The sequence below is a fragment of the Rattus norvegicus genome, chromosome 16 (assembly GCF_021556685.1).
Source record: "Rattus norvegicus strain SHRSP/BbbUtx chromosome 16, alternate assembly SHRSP_T2T, whole genome shotgun sequence".
Classification (NCBI taxonomy): domain Eukaryota; kingdom Metazoa; phylum Chordata; class Mammalia; order Rodentia; family Muridae; genus Rattus; species Rattus norvegicus.
Window position 1 is genome coordinate 22,993,744 of NC_141549.1, and position 25,192 is coordinate 23,018,935.

Consider the following 25,192-nt stretch of genomic DNA (forward strand, 5'->3'; position numbering starts at 1 on the left):
ATATTTTTGATATTAGCCCTGCATCAGATGTAATATTGGTAAAGATCTTTTCCAAATCTGTTGGTTGCTGTTCTGTTCTATTGAAAAGTATCCATTGCATTACAGAAGCTTTGCAGTTTTATGAGGTTCCATTTGTCAATTTTTGACCTTAGCACATAAGCCATTGTTGTTTTGTTTAGGAAAATTTCCCCAGTGCCCATGTGTGTGAGTCTATTCTCCAGTTTTTCTTCTATTAGTTCCACTGTATATGTTTTAATGTTGATGTTCTTGATCCACTTGGACTTAAGCTTTGTACAGGGAGATAAGAATTGTTTGATTTGTATCTTTTACATGCTAACCTATTGAATGAGCACCATTTATTGAAAATGCTATCTTTTTACAAATGGATGGTTTTTGTTCTTTGTCAAAGATCAATTGACCAAAGGTGGGTGGGTTCAGGTCTGGGTCTTCAATTATATTTCACTGATCTGTCTAGCTGTCTATGTTACTAAACCATACAGCTTTTTTTTTTCCACTATTGCTCTGTAATACTGCTTGAGGTCAGGAATGATGATTTCCCCAGAAGTTCTTTTATCATTGAGTATAGGTTTTGCTATCCTGGGTTTTTTTTATTCCAAATGAATTAGTAAATTGCTCTTTCTATGTCTGAAGAATTGAGTTGGATTTTTGATGGGGATTGCAGTGAATCTGTAGATTGCTTTTGGCAAAATGGCCACTTTTACTATATTAATCCTGCTAATCCATGAGAATGTGAGGCCGTTCCATCTTCTGATATCTTCTTCAATGTCTTTTCAGAGACTTGAAGTTCTTGCTATATAGATCTTTCACTTATTTCGTTAAAGTCACACTGAGGTATTTTATATTATTGCGACTATTGTGAAGGGTGTCATTTCCCTAATTTTACTCAGCCTGTTTTTCCTTTGAGTGGAGGAAGGCTACTAATTTTTTTTTGAGTCATTTTGTACCCAAAAATTTGCTGAAGTTAATATCAGGTTTTGTAATTCTCTGGTGGACCTTTTGGCGTCACTTAAATATACTATCCTATCGTTGGCAAATAGCCATATTGTGACATCTTCCCTCCCACTTTGTATCCCTTGACCTCCTTTTGTTGTCTGACTGCTCTGGCTCGGAATTCCAGGGCTGTATTGAATAAGTAGTTACAGTGCAGGCAGCCTTATCTAGTCCCTGATTTTAGTGGGATTTCATCAAGTTCCTCTCCATTTAGTATGATGTTAGTTACTGGTTCACTGTATATTGTTTTTACTATGTTTAGTTATGGGTTTTGATTTCCTGATCTTTCCAGGACTTTTTTTTTGTTGTTGTTTTCTCTTTATTACAAAATATAACATTTATGCAATGAAATATTGTACCTGAGCCATACCTTTTACATAATAAAGTATAAAATGTATGTGCTACTGAAAAAGATGAGTTCATTATCATATAATGGATAGAAGTTATATAATAATTATAAGATAAAACCATTAAATATACATATACTTTATAGTAGAGAAAACAATCTTTGAATTTTAGAAATGGTCCAGGGGTTAGAAACTTGTTGAAGTCAAATTTTTTTCATTAATTTGAGTATTTCTTATTTACATCTCGAGTGTTATTTCCTTTCCCGGTTTCAGGGCAAACATCCCCCTAATCCCTCCCCCTCCCCTTCGTTATGGGTGTTCCCCTCCCCATCCTCCCCCCATTGCTGCCCTCCTCCCAACAATCACCTTCACTGGGGGTTCAGTCTTAGCAGGACCCAGGGCTTCCCCTTACACTGGTGCTCTTACTAGGATATTCATTGCTTCCTATGAGGTCAGAGTCCAGGGTCAGTCCATGTATAGTCTTTAGGTAGTAGCTTAGACCCTGGAAGATCTGGTTGCTTGGCAGTGTTGTTCATAAGGGGTTTTGAGCCCCTTCGAGCTCTTCCAGTTCTTTCTCTGATTCCTTCAATGGGGTCCTATTCTCAGTGCAGTGGTTTGCTGCTGGCATTCGCCTATGTATTTGCTGTACTCTGGCTGTGTCTCTCAGGAGAGATCTACATCCGGCTCCTGTCAGCCTGCCCTTCATTGCTTCATCCATCTTGTCTAATTGGGTGGCTGTATATGTATGGGCCACATGTGGGGCAGGCTCTGAATGGGTGTTCCTTCAGTCTCTGTTTTAATCTTTGCCTCTCCCTTCCGTGCCAAGGGTATTCTCATTCCACATTTAAAGAAGGAGTGAAGCATTCACGTTTTAATCATCCGTCTTGAGTTTCCTTTGTTCTAGGCATCTAGGGTAATTCAAGCATTTGGGCTAATAGCCACTTGTCAATGAGTGCATACCATGTGTGTTTTTCTGTGATTGGGTTACCTCACTCAGGATGATATTTTCCAGTTCCAACCATTTGCCTACGAATTTCATAAAGTCATTGTTTTTGATAGCTGAGTAATATTCCATTGTGTAGATGTACCACATTTTCTGTATCCATTCTTCTGTTGAAGGGCATCTGGGTTCTTTCCAGCTTCTGGCTGTTATAAATAAGGCTGCTATGAACATAGTGGAGCACATGTCTTTTTTATATGTTGGGGTATCTTATGGGTATATGCCCAAGAGGTATAGCTGGATCCTCAGGCAGTTCAATGTCCAATTTTCTGAGTAACCTCCAGACTGATATCCAGAATGGTTGTACCAGTCTGCAACCCCACCAACAATGGAGGAGTGTTCCTCTTTCTCCACATCCTCTCCAGAATCTGCTGTAACCTGAGTTTTTGATCTTTGATCTTAGCCATTCTCACTGGTGTGAGGTGAAATCTCAGGGTTGTTTTGATTTGCATTTCCCTTATGACTAAAGATGTTGAACATTTCGTTTGGTGTTTCTCAGCTATTCGGCATTCCTCAGCTGTGAATTCTTTGTTTAGCTCTGAACCCCATTTTTTAATAGGGTTATTTGTCTCCCTGCGGTCTAACTTCTTGAGTTCTTTGTTTATTTTGGATATAAGGCCTCTATCTGTTGTAGGATTGGTAAAGATCTTTTCCCAATCTGTTGGTTGCCGATTTATCCTAACCACAGTGTCCTTTGCCTTACAGAAGCTTTGCAGTTTTATGATCCCATTTGTCGATTCTTTATCTTAGAGCATAAGCCATTGGTGTTTTGTTCAGGAAATTTTTCCAGTGCCCATGTATTCCAGATGCTCCCCTAGTTTTTCTTCTATTAGTTTGAGTATATCTGGTTTGATGTGGAGGTCCTTGATCCACTTGGACTTAAGCTTTGTACAGGGTGATAAGCATGGATCGATCTGCATTCTTCTACATGTTGACCTCCAGTTGAACCAGCACCATTTGCTGAAAATGCTATCTTTTTTCCATTGGACGATTTTGGCTCCTTTGTCAAAAATCAAGTGCCCATAGGTGTGTGGGTTCATTTCTGGGTCTTCAATTGTCTTCCATTGGTCTATCTGTCTGTCTCTGTACCAATACCATGCAGTTTTTATCACTATTGCTCTGTAATACTGCTTGAGTTCAGGGATAGTGATTCCCCCTGATATCCTTTTATTGTTTAGGATAGATTTAGCTATCCTGGGTTTTTTGTTATTCCAGATGAATTTGCAGATTGTTCTAACTCTTTGAAGAATTGGATTGGTATTTTGATGGGGATTGCATTGAATCTGTAGATCGCTTTTGGTAAAATGTCCATTTTTACTATATTAATCCTGCCAATCCATGAGCATGGGAGATGTTTCCATCTTCTGAGGTGTTCTTCAATTTCTTTCTTCAGAGTCTTGAAGTTCTTATTGTACAAATCTTTTACCTGCTTGGTTAAAGTCACACCGAGGTACTTTATATTATTTGGGTCTATTATAAAGCGTGTCATTTCCCGAATTTCTTTCTTGGCTTGTTTCTCTTTTGTGTAGAGGAAGGCTACTGAGTTATTTGAGTTAATTTTATACCCAGCCACTTTGCCGAAGTTGTTTATCAGCTTTAGTAGTTCTCTTGTGGAACTTTTGCGATCACTTAAATGTACTACCATATCATCTGCAAATAGTGATATTTTGACTTCTTCTTTTCCAATCTGTATCCCTTTTGCCTCCTTTTGTTGTCTAATTGCTCTGGCTAGAAATTCAAGAACTGTATTGAATAAGTAGGGAGAGAGTGGGCAGCCTTGTCTAGTCCCTGATTTTAGTGGGATTGCTTTAAGTTTGTCTCCATTTAGTTTAATGTTAGCAACTGGTTTGCTGTATATGGCTTTTACTATGTTTAGGTATGGGCCTTGAATTCCTATTCTTTCCAGGACTTTTATCATGAAGGGGTGTTGAATTTTGTCAAATGCTTTCTCAACATCTAATGAAATGATCATGTGGTTTTGTTCTTTCAGTTTGTTTATATAATGGATCACATTGATGGTTTTCCATATATTAAACCATCCCTGCATGCCTGGAATGAAGCCTACCTGATCATGGTGGATGATTGTTTTGATGTGCTCTTAGATTCGGTTTTCCAGAATTTTATTGAGTATTTTTGCGTCTATATTCATAAGGGAAATTGGTCTGAATTTCTCTTTCTTTGTTGGGTCTTTGTGTGGTTTAGGTATAAGAGTAATTGTGGCTTCATAGAAGGACTTTGGTAGTGCTCCATCTGTTTCAATTTTGTGGAATAGTTTGGCTAATATTGGTATGAGGTCTTCTATGAAGGTCTGATAGAATTCTGCACTAAACCTGTCTGGACCTGGGCTCTTTTTGGTTGGGAGACCTTTAATGACTGCTTCTATTTCCTTAGGAGTTATGGGGTTATTTAACTGGTTTATCTGTTCCTGATTTAACTTCGGTACCTGGTATCTGTCTAGGAAATTTTCCATTATCTGCAGATTTTCAAGTTTTGTTGAATATAGGCTTTTATAATAAGATCTGATGATTTTTTGAATTTCCTCTGAATCTGTAGTTATGTCTCCCTTTTTATTTCTGATTTTGTTAATTTGGACACACTCTCTGTGTCTTCTCGTTAGTCTGGCTAAGGGTTTATCTGTCCCGTTGATTTTCTCAAAGAACCAACTTTTGGTTCTGTTGATTCTTTCTATGGTCCTCTTTTTTTCTACTTGGTTGATTTCAGCTCTGAGTTTGATTATTTCCTGCCTTCTACTCCTCCAGGGTGTATTTGCTTCTTTTTGTTCTAGAGCTTTTAGGTGTGCTGTCAAGCTGCTGATATATGATCTCTCCTGTTTCTTTCTGCAGGTACTAAGAACTATGAGTTTTCCTCTTAGCACAGCTTTAATTGTGTCCCATACGTGTGGGTATGTCGTACCTTCATTTTCATTAAATTCTAAGAAATCTTTAATTTCTTTCTTTATTTCTTCCTTGCCCAGGTTATCGTTTAGTATATTGGACCATCCTTTCATCCCTGGGCTGAAGCCTAACTGATCATGATGGGTGATTATTTTGATGTGTTCTTGTATTCACTTTGCAAGATTTTTATTGAGTATTTTTACATCAATAATCATAAGGGTAAATGGTCTCAAGTTCTCTTTCTTTGTTGGATTTTTGTGTGGTTTAGTTATAAGAGTAACTGTGGTTTCAAAGAAGGAATTTGGTAGTGCTCTGCTTATTTCTATTTTGGGAACTAATCTGGATAGTGTTGATATGAGGTCTTCTATGAAGGCCTGATAGAATTCTGCAGTAAATTCATGGAGTCCTGGGTTCTCTTTGGTTGGGAGACTCTTAATAACTGCTTCTACTTCTTTAGGAATTATGGTGTTGTTTAGATGTTTATCTGTTTTTGATTTAACTTTAGTACCTTGTATTTGTCTAGAAAATTGTCTATTTCCTCCAGATTTTCCAGTTTTGTTGAATATATGCCTTTGTAGTGGGATCCGTTGATATTTTTAATTTCCTCAGATTTTTTGTTATGTCTCCCTTTTCCCTTCTGATTTTGTTAATTTGGATACACTCTGGGTATTCTTGCTAAGGGTTTATCTATCTTGTTGATTTTGTCGAAGAACCAGCTCCTGCTTTTGTTGATTCTTTGTGTACTCCTTTTTTTTTAAAACTTGGATGATTTTAGCTCTTAGTTTTATTATTTCTTCCCTTCTATTCCTCTTGTGTGTATTTACTTCTTTTGGCTGTAGACATTTTAGATGTGCTGTCAAGCTGCTGAGTATGCTCTCTCCTGTTTCTTTTGGGGGCACTCAGAGCTATTTTTCCTTTTAGTACTGCTCTCACTGTGTCCTAAATGTTTGGGTGTGTTGTATCTTCATTTTCATTAAATTCTACGAAATCTTTTTTTTAAAACTGGCATTATTTATTTATTTTTTGGCTTGTGAAACTTCCTTAATTTGTTGATGTAGCAAACAAATTTCAACTCTGCTATGCAAATGACAGAAGAAATGTGCTCAGCAATTAACTTTAGAGTTCAATTTCATACAGGCAACATGCTATATGTGAAAAAATTACTAACTGAACTACAGGTATTAAATACTGAAAAAAAATTAACAGTTTATTTTAATTTATCTTATTTAACAATCTAAGAAGTTCACGGCCATCAGCAGTTCCAGTGCAATTTCAGGTGCAATTGGGAATTCAGGAATTTCAGTGGAGCTGTTAGTATAGCGGACCTTGTAGGTAAAATACATGCACACTTTCGATAGCACATGTGAAGGGATCTCTCTAAAGTTGACCTCATTGGTTTCATTCTCCGCAAACTGACCTGGACCACTCAACATGGCCTTTATTGTTCCTGATGTTAATGCATGTTCTCTTTTTACAATAAATTCATGACCATCAGAAGATATTAATTTCACATACATGGCATCAGGGCCTTCACAGCCACCATAGGTTTTCTCCTCTCCATCCATTATGTTCTTATAAAATTCTACTTGATCCCAGAGGAACTTACTAGTTTCCTGGCGAGGCCGAGAAGCAGTCATCTAGTAACTTGCATCCGAAGGAAGTGCTAAGAAATCTTTAATTTCTATCATTAATTCTTCCTTGACCAAGTTTTCATTGAGTAGTGTGTTGTTAAACTTCAATGTATCTGAGGGCATTCTGTCATTATTGTTTTTATTGAAGACCAGCCTTTGTCCATGGTGATCTGATAGGACAAATAGAATTATTTCTATCTTCCTGTATCTATTGATGCCTATTTTTTTGACAAATCATATGGTCAATTTTCGAGGAGGTACTATGAGGTACTGAGAAGAATATAAATCCTTTTGTTTTATTATTTAATGTTCTATAAATATTTGTTAAATCCATTTAGTATATAACTTCTGTTAGTTTCTCTATGTCGCTGTTTAATTTCTGTTTCTCTTATCTGTCCATTGATGAGAATGTGGTGTTGAAAGTGGACAGATGTGTCTGTCTGTCCTCTGGTCTCAGGATGTTCCATACTTCTTGGTGTTTAGCTCTCTTCTCCGTGGGATTTGAGATCAGGGAGCAGTGTGATGGGCTAGGCCCTCATTCGTATTTCATATTTTTTTGCTTGAAGGGGAATTGATGGCACACCAGCATATTTTTCCGAAGTCCACATGCTTCCTAATCATTTTGTTATTTTAAGGTGTTTATTAGTTGTTAAGGTAGAGCTTCATATAAATAATACAAGAATGAATTATAGTTTGAAAATATTCTTATGCTTATTGAATATTTTCTTCAAACTCTGATTTGTCCAACTATAGTTTTTCATTCTGTCAGTCCATTTATTCCTCACATGTAATTAAATGTCTATTGTGTATAATACACATTTTAATATATCTCAAGGTCGGGTTGGGGATTTGTCTCAGTGGTAGAGCCCTTGCCTAGCAAGCACAAGGTCCTGGGTTCAGTCCCCAGCTCCGAAAAAAAAATATATCTCAAGGTCTTCCCATTCTTAAACCTTTATGTTTCTCTGCCCAGTCAAGCTTCCTTACATCATATAAATGTAAATATAGCATGAAATGAACCTTGCTTTTTGGAACTCTCATTTCATTTTGCTGAAACCTTTTTGAATCTCATATATAGGAGATTGGATGCCATAGTTTATCTCCTTCTACTTATATTTACCAAATTTAGTGTAAGTCCAGGGACACATTGACCATTTTAAAACAAAATGGAAGGTCCTGCTTTGCTACGTTTTTGCTCCCGGGTTAACATGGATACTTTATTTATTACCTAAGCAATATGTTGTGATCATAATGGTAGCAAATATAGAAAGCTTAATCGTGGGCATAAAAAATGAAATTTGGATTGAAAAAGTCAAAGTATTGGTGACTGGGGATTTCAATTTTCATTTGTTTATAAAATTTACAGTGAAACAAGTGGTCTGTAGATCTGCATCTGTAGGTCATGCCTATGATGTATCAATCATCTATCTTAAGAAGCACAACATGTCAGTCACCCACAAGTCATACAGCTTATCAAAAATCTGTCCCCAACACCTACATCATCCAAAGTAAAAGCCCACAGCCTGGCAACCATCCATAAGAATTGCCCATGTCCTGTCAGTCATCCACTGGAAATCCCCTCACCCTGTCAATCATCTACCAGCAACTCACAAAACCTGTCAGTCATCCAGAAGAAATTATCACAGTCTGTCAATCAGACATAACAAATGGCCATAGTCTGTTAATCAACCACAGGACATGGCGGCTAACTTATATACAAACCTCTCAGAGCCGGTCAGTCATACATTAGAAACTCCCATAGCCAGTCATTCAATGGAGAGACCCACAGCCTGTCAGTCTTTCACAACATATCTCAAAGCCTGTGGATTATTCATAGGTAGTGTCAACAGCCTATCACTCAGCCCCAGGAAACATATACCAACTTTGTCACTTGTCCAAAGGACAAGCCTACACTCTATCTGTCATTCATAGGAAATACCTACACCCTGTCCATCATTGATAAGAAATAGCCAAAGCCTGTCAACCATACATAGTATGTATCTACCATTGTTCAGTATGCATAACAAATATGCACAGACTTTCAGTCAGTCCTCCATGGTAAATGACTGCTACATGAAATCATCCATAGAAAGTACCCACAACCTGTAAGGCATTCATAGGAAAAACCAACAACCTGTCAATCATCTGTAGGAAAGAGTTGCCTGTTTGTCAGCTACATGGCACACCCCCAACTTGGTAGTCATCTGGGGGAAAAATCTACATCCTATCAATAACCCATAGGAATTGCCCATAGCCTTAGAACCATTTATAAGAAATTTCAATATCCTTTCAAACAGCCACAGTAAAGTCAACAGCCTCTCAGTCATCTATTAGAAACACACACAGTCTGTCAGTCATCCACAGATCACATACATTGCGTGAGAGTCATCCATAGGAAAAGCTAAGTGCCTGTCATGCATACAAAGGAAATGAACACAACCAGTAAATCATGCATAGGAATCTCCAACAGTCTGTCAGTTATCAAGAGAAAATTCACACAGTCTTTCAATGTCGGGGCCAGCACCAACAGGGTACCTAGAATCGGGCGAAAGCCTGCGGGATGAAAGAAGCACACACACACAGGTTATTCGTGTCAAGCCAGAAGAGGAAGAGAGCTCCTGGTTTCTTTATTGACCAAACTATATATCCAAAGAACACCACTTAGCAGGTATCTGTCAAGCACAGTGGGGAACCCTGGCTGAGACTTCGGTAACAAAGGACCAACTATGTGGCCTGAATAAATTAGGGAAATAACCAGGAAGGCCAGCCTAATTCTGACTCAGGTGAGAAGTACCCGGCCAGACTGTTCCCAGTTGGGGACAAAAGGCTTCCACATGCAAGGGCAGGGCTCAGCAGGGGTCAAACCTTGTTGGAGACCCAGAAGGGTCTTGTTCAGGCTGACAACATTCTGTGAATGTAAACTTCTTGTGCCACACAGTGACAAAGCAACCAGGCCCAAATCCAATACAGCTCCCACATTTCAATTATTCAACAGTATACAATTAAGATTAAACAGAAAAATTTCCAAAATCCGCAACCCTCACACACTGATATCATAAATAGGGACATGATAAACCTGGGAGACAGCACACAATAAATCATGCCGAGAGCAAAGATTCATCTCTGCCTCAGGCTCCTCTCCTACATCATTCAGGTCTCAGGTTTGCCATGCAGAGCCGATTCTGTTACCATGCCTGCTTGAAATCAAATGGGGAGATGTTTGTGATGATGAACTTCGTCAATTTATTCTAATAGCTTTATAAAAATCATGTAGTGAAGGAAGCGCAGGATTTTGTTTCTGTTGACAGCACATTTTCAGAAGGGTTTAGTCTACTGTTTTTCTGCATACGTTAGCTAATTCTTCAGAGCTCCTGATAAAGCAGAAGATTGTATAATAGGAAAACAAGGCAGGAAGTGTATGTCCATTCAAGAGTCCTATCTCACCTTATTTCAATTATATTGACAATAGCAAAAGGAAACGTCAGAAAAATGAAAGGAAATGCCTCATTTTGAATATGATCACAGTTTGCCATTGAAAGAAACACAGATGTTTAAACAATATGCACATAGAATTAATATTTAATTAATGAATTCTAGTGACAGGTTTACAACTTGCCTCAAAGGTTTACATTCCTTTCTTTTATTCAGTATTTTTTCCTCCATCTTTATTAACTTGGGTATTTCTTATTTAAATTTCAACTGTTATTTCCTTTGCCAGTTTCTAGGCCAAATCCCCCAACCACTCCCCTTCCCCTACTATATGAGTGTTACCATCCCCATCTTCCCCTGTTACTGCCCTCCCCCCAATAATCACGTTCACTGAGGGTTCAGTCATGGCAGGACCTAGGGCTTCCCCTTCCACTGGTGCTCTTACTAGGCTATTCATTGCTACCTATGCAGTTGGAGCCCAGAATCAGTCCATGTATAGTCTTTGGGTAGTGGCTTAGTCCCTGGAAGCTCTGGTTGGTTGGCATTGTTGTTCATATGGCGTCTCATCCCCTTCAATCTCTTTCAGTCCTTTCTCTGATTCCTTCAACGGGGGTCCTGTTCTCAGTTCAGTGGTTTGCTGTTCGCGTTCGCCAATGTTTTTGCCTTATTCTGGCTGTGTCTCTCAGGAAAGATCTATATCTGGTTCCTGTCAGCCTGCACTTCTTTGCTTCATCCATCTTATCTAGTTTGGTGGCTGTATATTTACGGGCCACATGTGAGGCAGGCTCTGAATGGGTGTTCCTTCAGCCTCTGTTCTAAACTTTGCATCCCTATTCCCTCCCAAGGGTACTCTTGTTCCCCTTTTAACGAAGGAGTGAAGCAATCACATTTTGGTCATCCCTCTTGAATTTCATGTGTTCTATGCATCTAGGGTAATTCGAGCATTTGGGCTAATATCTACTTATCAATGAGTGCATACATACCATGTGTGTTTTTCTGTGATTGGGTTACCTCACTCAGGATATTTTCCAGTTCCATCCACTTGCCTTTGAATTTCATAAAGTCATTGTTTTTTGATAGCTGAGTAGTCTACATGTTTACGTGAAGGCTGTTAGTTTAAGACTGACAGCCATGCAGCTAAGATCAGGGTCTTAAAGCCCACACCCACAGTGACATGCCTATTCCAACAGGGTCACAACTTCTAATACTGCTACTTCCTCGGCTTCACACATACAAACCATCAGACCCAGGATACAGTTCAATATAATAAAGACAAGATAAGAATGGTACACAGCAAATATCATTCTAAAATATTTATGCCAAGCATTCACACTAAATCAGAAATCAGAAATGTGAAAAGTATATTTGATCTTCCCCTGTTCAATAAAATCATTGAAGTCTTAGCTAGAATAACAGCACAAGTGAATGAGATAGATGTACACCCTTGAAAGAATGAAGCCAATGTCACTTTATTTAGGCCTGGGTGGTTGATATACACAAAAGACTCTAAAGCCTCCACCAAAATTCCCCTGCAGCTATTCAATTATTCAGCATTGTATTAGAGGAAAAGCAATGCATAAAACCAAGTTAGTTTCCTAAATCCAAATACCCAGCACACTCTGCAAATAAGCAAACTAACAGATTCTCACAGACATTATAGATTAAATATAACCAAGGAATTGAATGACTTGTACAGTAAAAACTCTAAACTTAATGTAAATTAACAGAAGAAGATACAGTAACATGGAAAGGCCCCACGCTCCTAGGTCAGAAGGATTAATATGGTGGAGTTGGATGTGATGGTTTATATTTCCTTGGCTCAGGGGTGGCACTATTAGAAGCGTGGTCCTGTTGGAGTAGGAGTGGCCCTGTTGGAGTAGGTGTGCGACTGTGTGTAAGGGGTTTAACACACTCATCCTAGCTGCCTAGAAGGCCGTATTCTGCAGGACCATCCAGATGAAGATCTACAGCTCTCAGATCCTCCTTCACCATGTCTGATTGGTGGCTGCAGTGATCCTGCTGTGATGATAACAGGTCTGAACCTCTGAGGCTGTAAACCAGCCCTAATGAAATGGTTTCCTTTTAAGAGTTGCATTGGCCATGGTGTCTGTTCACACAACTAAAGTCCTACGTAAGACAGTGGCCATAACACAAAAATTCATCTAGATAGTCTGTGCAATCCCCTAAGAATACCAACACGATTCTTTAATGACATTTAGAAATCCATCATTAATTTAATAGGTCAATATAAAGGAGCCATGTAGGTCAGCACAGTCATCAACATTAGCGCAGCTTGAGCCCTCACCGACACAGATTTGGAGTTAATACACCATAGAGGTAAAGCAATAATGAAATCTGCAACAGTATTCAAAGGCTCATAGGTTGGGAAACGTAATTAAGCATCTGTCCATAATTTTGTACACAGACAGCCATGAGTCATTGAACACCCCTGTCTGGGTTCAGGTAAAGCAGATGTCTACCCTTCAAGAGACTAGAGGCTCCAGGAAGCTTATACATATGGTGGAGTTGCTGGGCTGGGGATATCCTTGTGGAGGAGACAAGGGGTAGGGGGAGGAGGTATGCAATATTTAGATGTGGAACTGTCAGGGGGTGGATTGGGAGGGGAATGAAATCTGAAGTGTAAAAGTAAATAAATAAAAAATGGCTATCTTGCTGATAGCAATCTACTGATTCAATACAATCTATCAAAATTCCAATTCAATCCTTCATAGAGTCAGAAAGATGAATTTGGAAATTCACTTGGAATAACAACAAAAAAAAACAAGGATAGAGAAAACTATCCTCAACATAAAGAAATAATAACAATAAAAGATAGAATCACCGTCCTTGACCTCAAGCTGTATTACAGAGCAATAGTTTTAAAAACTGTATGGTATTAAAAACAGAGACAAGCAGGTAGATCAATGTAATAGAATTGAAGACACCGAAATGAACAAATACTCCTATGGTCCCTTGATGTTTGACAAAGGAAATATAACCATACAGTAGAAAAAAGATAGCTTTTTCAATAATTGTTGCTGGATCAACTGGAAGTTCGCACCCAGAAGAATGCATATTGATCTTCTTCCCTAGTGCAAAGCTCAAGGGCAAGTGGATCAAGGACATCCACATAAAAAGAAAACACTCAAAGCCAGAGGGGAAACTGTGGAGAAAAGCCTCGAACGTAGGGACTCTGCGGAAATTTTCCTGAAAAGAAACACCAATGGCTTCTGCTCAAGGACTTTCAAATGGGACCTCATAATATTGCAAAGCTTCTCTAAGGCAAAGGATACTGTCTTTAGGACAACACGGCAACCAAGAGATTGGGAAAAGGTCTTTACCAATCCTACATTCAATAGAGGTCTAATATCCAATATGTACTAAGAACTCAAGAACTTAGACTCCAGAGAGCCAAATAATCCTATTAGAGAAATGGATATAGAACTAAACAGAGAAATCTCAGCTGAGGAATATCGAACAACTGAAAAGTACCTGTAGAAATGTTCTTCAACAATCTTAGTCATTAGGGGAATGCAAATCAAAACAATGCTGAGATTCTACTTCACACCCCTCAGAGTGGCTAGGAACAAACCTCAGGTGACCACAGATTCTGACAAGAATGTGGAGAAAGCAGAACACTCCTCCACTGTTACTTGGATAGCGAGCTGGTACAACTGCTCTGGTAATCAGCTGGGGGTTTCCTCAGAAAATTGGACATAGTACTACCTGAGGACCCAGGTATACCCATTTCTGGGCATAGAGCCAATAGATGCTCCAACATATAACAGACAAACATGCTCCAGTAAGTCCATGGCAGCCTTATTTTTAATAGCTAGAAGCTGGAAAGAACCCAGAAGTCCATCAACAAAAGAATGGATACAGAGAATGTGGTACAATTACACAAACGCAGTACTACTCAGCTATTAAAAAGCAATGACTTCATGAAATTCATAGGCAAAAGGATGGAACTAGAAAATATCATCTTGAGTGAGGTGACCCCAGAAAATAACACAGATGGTGTGCACTCACTGATAAGTGAATAGTAGCCCTGAAGCTCAGATGAGCCAAGGTGCAATCCACAGACCACATAAAGCTCAAGAAGAAGGACAACCAAAATGTGTTTGTGTCAGTATTTCTTAGAAGGGGGAACAAAAATATTTATAGCAGGAAATATGAAGCCAAAATTTGGAGAAGAGATTGAAGGAAAGTATATATTAATTAACTAATTAATTAAAAAATAAAAATTAAAAATAAATCCATGGTATATGGGGAATTGACAGCACGTTAACAAATTATACTGATGAATAGAGACAGCTTCATGGAGAAGACAGAAACTTGGTCCATTACACAGAACAAGCACAAAAGTCAATGCCACATGCATCATGGAACAAAACATAAGACTTCATACCACAGATGTGGCAGATGAGAAAATAGGAAATATGTTTGACTTCGCTGTGCAGAATGGTACTTCCTGAACATTACTCCTATAGCATAGAGAATAAAAACATCCATTCATAAATCATACCTCCTGAAATTTAAAACATGGCATAAATCAATGATCATCATCATTTAGCTGAAAATGATGCCTCTACCATTCGTAAAAATCTTAATAGATTCCTATAAAAATAAGTATATTTACTCTATAAACACAAGAAAAGCCTTATCTATTAAGCTTCACACCTACCAAGTAGCATTCATGATACGTAAAGTAGTCTGCATGATTTCAGAACAGAAATGCAAACATGGTTATTCCAAAGCTACAAATACTGCAAAGTAAACCAGTTACTGGCTCGTAAGATGTTCTGGTACAGTAGTGGAACACATATTATGGAAATAATTCTCTTTCCTGATTCTATTTCAGACACACTCTATGTGATGGAAGCCAGGCCTGAAACTGCTAAAGCAGCCAAAACCCTAAGAGTAGGTATGTCCTGAGCCAAGAGGAAAACTCAGTACTCTTATCCGTATCAATGAAATGACTGTCATAGCTATAGATCTGTGTTTGGAACCCTCGTTAGAAAAGCATCATCTTCTTGTAGGCTATAGACACTAACACAGAGACCCCAACCTGGAAAGTGTACAGAGAAGGTGGTAACTCCATTTTAAATGGGATGACTCCTTTACGTCTCTCCCTCAAGACTTCATTATCTCTATAGCAAATAAACGTAGAGATTCTAAGAGATTGGGGTGATAGATTACTGTAGTGAGTGACTTACAGACATAATACCAAGTCCCTAGTAAAAGAGAAGAAAAAACAACATGGAATCTGAGAAGTAATACTAAGAAGTCAATAGGATTCAAACAAGGAATTGCTGAGTGGATGAAGGTAGAGGTCAGTACTTTCCCTTTCGTGCATTCAGAGGACCTGTGGGAGCATCACCTAAGGACGGCACAATGGCACCAGCCACCCTGTGTTTCCCTTCAGTATTTAGGTATTTTAGTAATTTCTGCAATTTAATGAGTATAAATATCCTCCACTTGGGAGGACAGATGTGATGTTTGGATTCCACTGAGCATGGATGTTTGTTAAAATTTATTCTCAGTCTAATAGGTCAGGTCTGCACCTGAAGGGTGCACTGTGCACTCACTGATTTTGGTGAACAGGATTTTATGTGTGAAAAGAACAAATACTTCTCACGCATTTACCAGATGATGCAATCCAGGAGATTGGAACCTTGATCAAGGAGAATCCATGTCTCTGTGACTGCAGTGTCCTGGAGGTGACTCATTTGTCCTTCTTTGCCATCGGGCAGGCAGCAGGCCAATACCATGACAGTAGATGTATCCATGTCCAAGGTGATCCTTAGTGAAGCTCAGTTTTTTTCAGAGATAAAGTGACGTCACGAACAGCAGATGACGTTTGCAGACATGACAATTTATGGAGTCTGGTCTGCGTACGCTGTAAAGTTGTAAAAGAAAGCCAGCACAGCACTGTTAGTAAAACAGTCCAAGGAGAGCAGTGGGCCTCTGATTTGTGAGGGTTTATCATGAGATTGCTAAGTAGGACTCCCTCTTGTCAAGGACTCTGCTGCTAGTCCTAGTGACTCATCCTATGAGTGTTGACCTAAACTGTTTGCCTTTTAATTAAGAGTTTCCCATTAAGAATATCCTTGTAAGAGCACCAGTGGAAGGGGAAGCCCTGGATCCTGCTAAGACTGAACCCCCAGTGAACTAGATTGTTGGGGGGAGGGCGGCAATGGGGGGAGGATGGGGAGGGGAACACCCATAAAGAAGGGGAGGGGCAGGGATTAGGGGGATGTTTTCCTGGAAACCAGGAAAGGGAATAACATTCGAAATGTATATAAGAAATACTCAAGTTAATTAAAAAAAAGTTTCCCATTAAAATGTTCTAAGTGAAAGCCACAAGTTTCTATACTCTTTATTACATCAGTAGCTTTTTAGTGTATTTTTCAAGTGAAAACCAGTCTTCAACTGGTACCCTTTAAAACTTCAGGAGCTCCTTCCAGTACCTGATGGAATTAGGATGCCCCATTCTGTGTGGGGTGTTTTCAGCAAAGGCCCCTGTATTGGACTCATGACTGCTAGCATTTGTTCCATCCGGAAGACCTAGTTTTACAGGAATGCCCCCAAAATTCACTCTTCCATCCTCTCTGACTCTGCTCAACAGCAGCACTGGAGCCTTGGAGGCTAGGATGCTGGTTGATTTTAAGCAACTCTACAAAATGTGGATATAATCTGGGAAAAGTGAATCACAGTAGAGGTATCTTCTCCATCACATTGTCCTGAGGGCAAGTCTGAAGCTCATTTTTTTGTGATTGATGTATAATTGCCCTGCTAAGTGTAAAAGACAAAAGAGAGAACCCCAAATGGTCCAGCATGATGAATGGGTAAACAGAGTTTATCATATTGATACAATGGACTAGTCTCTAGAGATGGACAGAGGCATTGACAGTATCTTATGATAAAAGAAGCTATTATTTAATGACCAAGAAAGGGGATATTTCTATATTAGATGACTTCATTTTTGTTAAATACGCAAAATGACCTGGTTCGTGGGGGCATAGAAATTTATCCCAGCACTCAGGAAGCAGAGGCATGTAGATTTTCACGAGTTTGGGGCCAGCCTAGTCTACAGAGGTAGATTCAGGAGAGCCAGAGCTACACACACTCAAACACACACACACACACACACACACACACACACAGACAGAGAGAGAGAGAGAGAGAGGGAGAGAGAGAGGGAGAGAGAGAGAGAGAGAGAAAGGGGGTGGGCAGAGACAAACTTTCTTGAAAATCAACCAATCACTCACACAAGGAATCACTTAAACAAACAAAAACCTCAAAAAACCAGACACCAAAAAACCAATCAATCTATCAAACAATGTCAGAAGCAACAGCAGCAGCAGCAGCAGCAGCAACAACAACAACGACAACAACAACGACGACAACATCTACACCAAAAACCAACCGAATGAGACCAAATGTTAGATTGGATTGCAGCCAGTTTACTCCTTAACTCAAAGCATCCATGAAACCCAGGCACATCATGGGCTATGGTGTGCTCTACACATCCTGATCTTAAGTTCCTATACTTAAAGTAACACTTCTGTCATTAAAGAGGGATAGGCTGAGCTGGTGCCTAACAAGTTGATAGGGGGTAGGATCTGGAGGAATAAAGAGTACCTTCTAATGGCCACAGAGTTTTCTCAAACTTAAAATATTTTTAAAACCAATAGTATAAGGGATGCATAATTTAATGACATAGTAAGAATGCACTCCTAGATTATATACTTGAAAAAGATGAATTTGCTGCATAAGTGTATTACATACCTGTAAACATGTTATTATTGAAAGATAATGCTTCTTTCACATGTATGAATGTTTTGCCTACGTGTCTGTGTGTGCACTATATGTATGTCTGGGCCTGTGAAGATATGAGAGTTCTAGATCGCCTATAATTAGATTTGAAGATGCCTTTGAGCTTCTTTGTAGGTGTTACTGTAGGTTTCAGGGTTTGAAGCTGACTGATGTTGAGGATTACCTTTGCCCTCCAGTAGCAGACAGGTTACCTTCCAGTATTATGAACTCTGGTTAGTAGTGTGAAGAGTCTAGTTAGACCCCGGCTCAACCTATCCCTCCCCCCCCTGTGATGACAGAAATGTTATCTTCAGAAGTCAGTCCTGAACATCAGATTGTGTAGAGCAACCAATAGTCTTGGCACTGGCTTGTGATGGTCAAGGTTTTCTATAGGACCCTTTGGGTAATGACTCAACAGGTTGTCACCCATTCCTGTTGCTGGATTTGTAACTTGGTGGCACAAGATGTCTAGGTGGAGCCTCGTGTCATGTTAGTTTTTGGCTCCATATGTATTCCATACATATAGGAAGCTAATAGAGTAGCAGATTTCCATTTAATTTTTTCAAAGGGACTTTAGTGTTTGTTGTCCCTCCCCTTATTTCCTACTTTACCTAGGCTTGCATACCAGGGCTGTGGGTGCCTGGTTAAGAAAAAGAAACTGACCCTCTTCCTTATCAAGTATGAATCTGTATGCCCATTCCAACATGCAGCCAGCAGGTGACCAGGATACACTGGAGAGAGTGATCAACTCCAGTCAACATCATGTTGATGAATATGAAAGGAGGGTAATGGGGCTTGAAAAATGCGAGGGAGGTAGAAGTGTGTACCCTTTGCCTCTACCCATTTCTCCCGGTTCCCTCTCATTAACCCCTCCTATTCTAGCTTTTATCTCTTCCCAACACTATACACTCCTTCCTCTTCCTGGGGCGATATTCTTCTGCTCCCTAGTTCCCTAGTAGATAGTCAGGAATCCTGTGTGGTTATCCAGATTGTAGTTCTCATATCAGATACTTAAAACCTAACATCCTTAACAGCAGACACATGAAATGTTTGTTGTTTTGGGTCTGGGTTTGCCAAATCAGGATGATTTTTTTAGGTCCATCAGGCCAGTCTTAGGGTTACAGATTGCAATGGCTGCCCTAACTGCCCTCAGTACTCCCTTTGAAGGCCATGCAAATAGATCTACTTCAGCGTCAACATTGACAGAGCTTTGAACAAGCACTGAGGGGGCTGGGCTCCTAACAGTGGAGTCTGAGGGGGGCACACATGGAGCATAAGCATAGGGTACAGTCCGTAAGCCAGCTCCATTGTGAGCTCAGAGCATGTCACTATGGTGGTGCCAGTGCAGCTGTGTTACTAGGTGATGAAGTATAGTTCAGTTAACCCTGAACGAGCAGGTCTTGCCTACACTTCTTTGGCAAGAATTGGTGATTTTAGGAAACTCTTATCGTATAATTTGGGAGGTGGAGATTAGCTAAATGGGAGGGAAGAGAGAGTAAGAAGGTCCTGGGCGGCCCTAGCGCTCCATAATGGAGGAAGATTTTGAATATGATGCTCTGGCATTGAAGTTCCCCAGAAGGGGACGCTGGTACACCCGTCTGTGGCGCTCCTGTCCTGGTTTTGGATGCCTGCGTCAAAAGAAAACGACGAAATTTCCCCTCTATCTGATCGGGTATGATCCCGTGGGTCGATTACAAACAGCGGCCTGTGTTGGGGACGTGGAGAAAATTGAAAGTATGATCCATGAGTGTCATCATCATGTGGATGAATCTGATTGGAGGGGCAGGTAATGGGGCTTCAAATTGATGAGGGGAGTAAAAGGAGGAGGGTAGGAACTGCTAGGGACACTCAGGGCTAAGGAGGAAGACAAATCAACTTCCAGGGCTACAATCTGAGGGTAGAGAGTGGTCATACATAGGCTCATTTTCACTGGGGACCCCTGGGTTTTATACCTGCTAAATGCTCTTAGTCGTATGAGACCTCCACACTGTGGAACAGCAGCTCCTAGGCCTTAATGAAACTACATAATTTTATTCTTATGTTAACCCTTACATTTTGTAAACATACAAAAAGACACACACACTCACACACATAAATACCGTTGTTTTGCCTCTGTGTATTTTCTGTGTACCATTGTGATAGAACCTGGTGCAGGATCCCCTGGAACTGCAGCTATAGACAGTTGTGAGCTGCCCTGTGTGTCTTAGCAATCAAACTGAGTTCTCTACTAAACAAAACTAGAGCTGTTATTGCCAAGACCCCTATCTAGATTTTCTTTCTTCTTTGTTGTTGTTGTTGTTTTCTGTTTTTTCATTTTTATTAGATAGTTCATACATTTACATTTCAATGTTATATCCTGTCCTGCCTCTTCCATCCCACTTCCCACTCCCCCTGATTCTATGACGACTTTCTTAATACATAATATGATGCAATATAATAATGTATAATATAATATAATGTATATGATACAATATAATAATATAGTATAAAATAATAATGGATCAAAGACATTTAGAACTGGAACTGTGACCATGCTCCCATGTAATCACCTTCTGTACTGTTGTTTTTACATCGATACACATGTGAAGGACAGAGATTGTCCTCATCTCACTTCCTGTGCCCCACACGTGTGGAGCTTAGGGTGTGGTGGTCAGAGACAATGTCGACTGCTAGTTATGTTGTACCACCATGGGGTTCTAAGGCCTGAGCTCAGGCAAGCAGGCCTCCCTGTGGGTTCCAGCCCATCGTCCCTCTGTTCTGGAGACTCCACTCAAGCAAGTCCATGGTGTGCTTTATTTACTGTCTTGGAGCACACTGATCCTCACACTTGTAGGCAAGTGACCTTTGCGGATCCCCTTATCCCAAGATCAGCAGTCAGGTTTTCAGGACAAATGCTTTACCAGTTGAGTTTTAACAACTACCCCAGCCCCTCATTCCTTTTTCTCTGTGTGTGTGTGGGTTCTTACCATGAACCCCCTTGCTCATCGTCCCTCCTCCTCTTATATGAGGGTTCACCCCCACCCGTTTGCCCACTCCTTCCGGATTCCCTGCCTTAGCATTCCGTTCCACCGGGGCTAGAGCCTTGGCAGGACCACGAGCTTCTCCTCTTATTGGTGCCCAACAAGGCCATCCTCTGCTACATATGCAGTTGAAGCCAGGGGTCTTTCCATGTGAACTCTTTAGATGAACGGATATCTGGGTTCTCTCCAGCTCCTGGCTATTGTAAATAAGGCTGTTGTGAATGTAATGGAATATGTTTCTTTGTTTTATGTTGGAGCCCTTTTTGTGTATATGCACAGGAGTGTGTAAAGCTGGGTCCTCCAAACAGATTTCCAGAGTTGTCCCAGCTTGCTCTCCCACCTACAAAGGAGGAGTGTTCCTCCTTCTCCAAATCCTCGCCTACCTCTGTTGCCTGAGTTTTGATCTTAGCCATTCTGACTGGTGTGGCGTTGAATCACAGGGTGGTACTGATTTGCATTTTCTCTGATGACTAAAGATGTTGACCAGTCCTTTAGGTTCTTTTTGGCCATTTGATATTCCTCAATTGAGAATTCTTTGTTTAGCTCTGCTCCCCATTTTGTAATAGAGTAATTTGATTCTCTGGAGTCCAACTATTTGAATTCTATGTGTATATTGGTTGTAAGCCTTCTATCAGATGTAGGATTCATAAAAATCTTTTCCAATCTGTTAGTAGCCATTTTTTTCTAATGACAGTACTCTTTGCCTTACAGAAGCTTTGCAATTTGATGAGGTCCCATTTGTTGATTCTTGATCTTGGAGAATAAACTATTGCTGTTCTGTTCAGGAAATTTTCCCAAGTATTCCAGGCTCATGTATTCTAGGCTCTTCCCCATGTTTTCTTCTTTTAAGTTGAGTATATCTGGTTTTATGTGGAGATCCTTGATTTGCTTGGATTTTAACTGTGTACAGGGTGATAAGAAAGGTTTGATTTGCAGTCTACATGCTGAGTGCCAGTTGATTCAGCACCAGTTGTTGAAAAAGCTATCTTTTTCCCACTAGATGGTTTTAGTTCTTTTGTTAAAAATCAAGTGACCATAGGTAGGTGTATGGGTTCATTTCTGGGTCTCCTATTCTATTCCATTGATCTACTTGCCTATCGCTGTACCAGTATCATAACATTTTTATCACTATTGCTCTGTAATACAGCTTAAGGTTAGGGAGGGTGATTCCCCCAGAATTTTTTTTTCTTGTTGAGTATAGTTCTCAGGATCCTGTTTTTTTGTTAATGCAAGTGAATTTCCAAATCGCTCTTTCTACCTCCATTGGGAATGGAGTTAGAATTTTGATGGAGATTGCGTCGAATCAGTAGATTGCTTTTGGACAGATGGCCAATTTTATAATGTTAATCCTGCCAATCTGTGAGAATGGGAGATCTTTCCATCTTATGAGATCTTCTATTCTTTCTTCAGAGACTTGAAGTTCTTACCGAACAGGATTTTCACTTGCTTGGTTAGAGTCACACTGGGTTATTTTATTTTATTTGTGATTATTCTGAAGGTGTTGTTTCCCTAATTCCTTTCTTAGCCTATTCATCCTTTGAATAGAGAAAGGCTACTGATTTGTTTGAGTTAATTTTGTATCCAGCCACTTTGCTGAATTTGTTTAAGGGGGCATCCTTGACTACTCCCTGATTTTAGTGGTATTCCTTCAACTTTCTCTCAATTTAGTTTGATGTAGGCTATTGGTTTGCTGTATATTGCTTTTCCTATGTTTATAGTAAGCTTTGAATTCCTGATTTTTCCAAGACTTTTAAAGGTTAGCACCTCATTCTTATATCCTGTCTTTATGGTTGAAGGGGAATCGATGACACACCAGCATATTTTCCCTAGTTCACATGCTTCTTGATCATTTTGTTATTCTAAGATGTTAATTAGTCTTTAAGGTGGAGCTTCATATAAAGAATACAAGAATGAAGTTTAGTTTTAAAATATTCTTCTGTTCATTGAATATTTTCTTTAAAAACAGTGAATTGTCCAATGGTAATTTTTCATTCTGTCAGTCCATTTATTCCCCACATGTAACTTAGATATCCCCTGTGTAGAATACACGTTCTAATATCTCTCAAGATCTTCCCATTTGTAAAACTTCATTTCTCTGCCCAGTCAAGCTTCCTTACATTCTATAAATTTAAATATAACATGAAATGAACATTACTCTTTGGAACCCTTCTTTCATTTTACTGAACCTCTATGAATCTCAAGCAAGGCAGCTATGCCACCATAGGTTATTACCTTGTAGCAATATTTACCTGATTTTGGTGTGAGTCCATGGGCACATTGATCAATATACGGCAAAGCATGAGGTCCTTGTTTCTATACCGAGTATAGAAGTGTTACATATGGGCATAAAAAATGAAATGTGAAAATAAAAATAAAAGAAAGTATTGAGGACTGAGGGCTTATATTTTGTTCACTGTTAAAAATGTACATAGATGCAAGTGACCGGTAAAATTGCCACTTACCTGTTGATTGTGACATATTTTGTTTAATGTAGGCCACAATGGGTTGCATGATAATTACCTTTAATTTTGTAAAGTGCTAAAAGTATTGCTAATTATAGTTGTAAAATAATAAAAAGGATAAATGACCTTCCATTCTTAGAGAGGGTAAAATGTGAATGAAAATGAAGGTAACCACAATAGATAAGATAGGAGGATTAAGAAATGTAAACTTCTTTTATATGAATTTTTTTATGTGTACTGCTGATAAAATCCTGTTTTTCTCTCACAGAATAGTTCTGTTTGTTATCACTAGGAAGAGAAATCATTACCATGATCAGGAAATGCTGAGCTCTCAGGAGCTGGAAATGCTTGTAGTGTTGTAGCAGATTTCTTCCCCATTCGAACTGAAACATCAGAGTAGCCCCTATTAAGATATGTTTAATGTTCATCCCTTGGATGGGGACATGGAGTCATGGAGCTCCTGAAAATACCGAGGAGTAACTAGTAAGTTCCAGATATTAGAGTATGATTTAAATTCAAGCTGAGATCAATTTGGGAACTTTTCTAGGATTCAGACAGGCTGCTTTGAGCAGCGAAGAAGGTCAGGATAGAACACCTGCCTTAAATAGGAAGAGTCATGTACCATATCCCTAGCACAGTAAATGAACATTCGAGTAGACCTCAATAAATAAGAACATTGTAGTTACTTTCTTCCATCAGATAGAAATCACCTTCATATTATGTAGTACTTACAGGTGATGATAGTCTTACTGGGAATTCAGAGATGTTGCTAAATGTGTTTTCAATTTGCAGGACATCGCTGCATTATGCGAGTGCCCACAACCATCCAGATGTAGTGACACTGTTATTAGAAAATAAGTCCAACATTAACATCCAGGATGATGAAGGCTGCACACCGTTGATTAAGGTAGCTATTGGCCATCTGTTTTGGTATGAAATGGATTAGAGGTGTCCTTGTTTGGTTTCTGTTGTTGTGAGAAAACACAGACCAAAACTTACTCAGGAGAGGAAAAAGTTATTTAGCTTACATTTATTCATCCCAGTTGATCCTCATGGGAAACCTGGTCAGGAACTCAAATAAGGAACTGGGGGGAAGAACTAAACTAGAGATCAGGGGAGAATGCAGCTTTCCATGGCTTTTACACAGGTTTGGTCAGCTTTTTTTTATACAACTTTGAACTCAGGCATGCCCCTACCACAAGACCTTGGGCTTTCCTACTTCTGTCTAAATAAAAAAAAATAGTTCCACACAGTGCCCCAGAGGCCAGTCCAATTCCTCAAGTGAGGATCTTTCCAGGTGTATTAAGCATGTATCACATTGGCAAAAAGAACAAAATCTAAGCAAACAAGCAATCTCTGCATTGTGACAGCCAACCAGCACAGACCTGAGTGCTTAGGACATCTAGGTGGGTTGGTAGAACCCCTTAATTCTACCACTTGGAAAAAGATGTGGTGGGGAGATCATTAAATGAGTCAAGCCTGGAGTATTTAAGAAGACCTTGTGTCAAAATGGAGGGAAAATATGAATAACTAAAACTCTGTCTGATTTCAGAGAAACTATTCAGTGCCATTGTAGAAATGTC

The 25,192-nt window shown here is 39.5% G+C and overlaps 1 protein-coding gene, 1 long non-coding RNA gene and 1 pseudogene across 3 annotated transcripts in view; 1 reads left to right on the top strand and 2 right to left on the bottom strand.

Annotated features, from left to right (window-relative positions):
- Positions 1-21,125, bottom strand: part of LOC134482364 (uncharacterized) — a 92,532-nt gene extending 71,407 nt beyond the window's left edge. Inside the window, exons 1-2 of the long non-coding RNA XR_015639739.1 lie at positions 21,094-21,125; positions 15,956-16,208 (exon numbers count right to left, since the gene is read on the bottom strand). This is a non-coding gene — a long non-coding RNA (uncharacterized LOC134482364). The remainder of the gene's footprint in view (positions 1-15,955; positions 16,209-21,093) is intronic.
- Positions 6,479-6,829, bottom strand: LOC148000468 (elongin-C pseudogene; annotated as a pseudogene). Its single transcript, XR_015639738.1, has one exon. The product of XR_015639738.1 is annotated as an elongin-C pseudogene (transcript).
- The window catches only part of LOC134482357 (uncharacterized), a 30,868-nt gene continuing 25,144 nt past the window's right edge, over positions 19,469-25,192 (top strand). The window contains exons 1-2 of the mRNA XM_087589372.1: positions 19,469-19,913; positions 24,402-24,516. Of these exons, the coding sequence (XP_087445498.1) occupies positions 19,657-19,913; positions 24,402-24,516 (372 nt within the window). The 5' untranslated portion in view covers positions 19,469-19,656. The remainder of the gene's footprint in view (positions 19,914-24,401; positions 24,517-25,192) is intronic.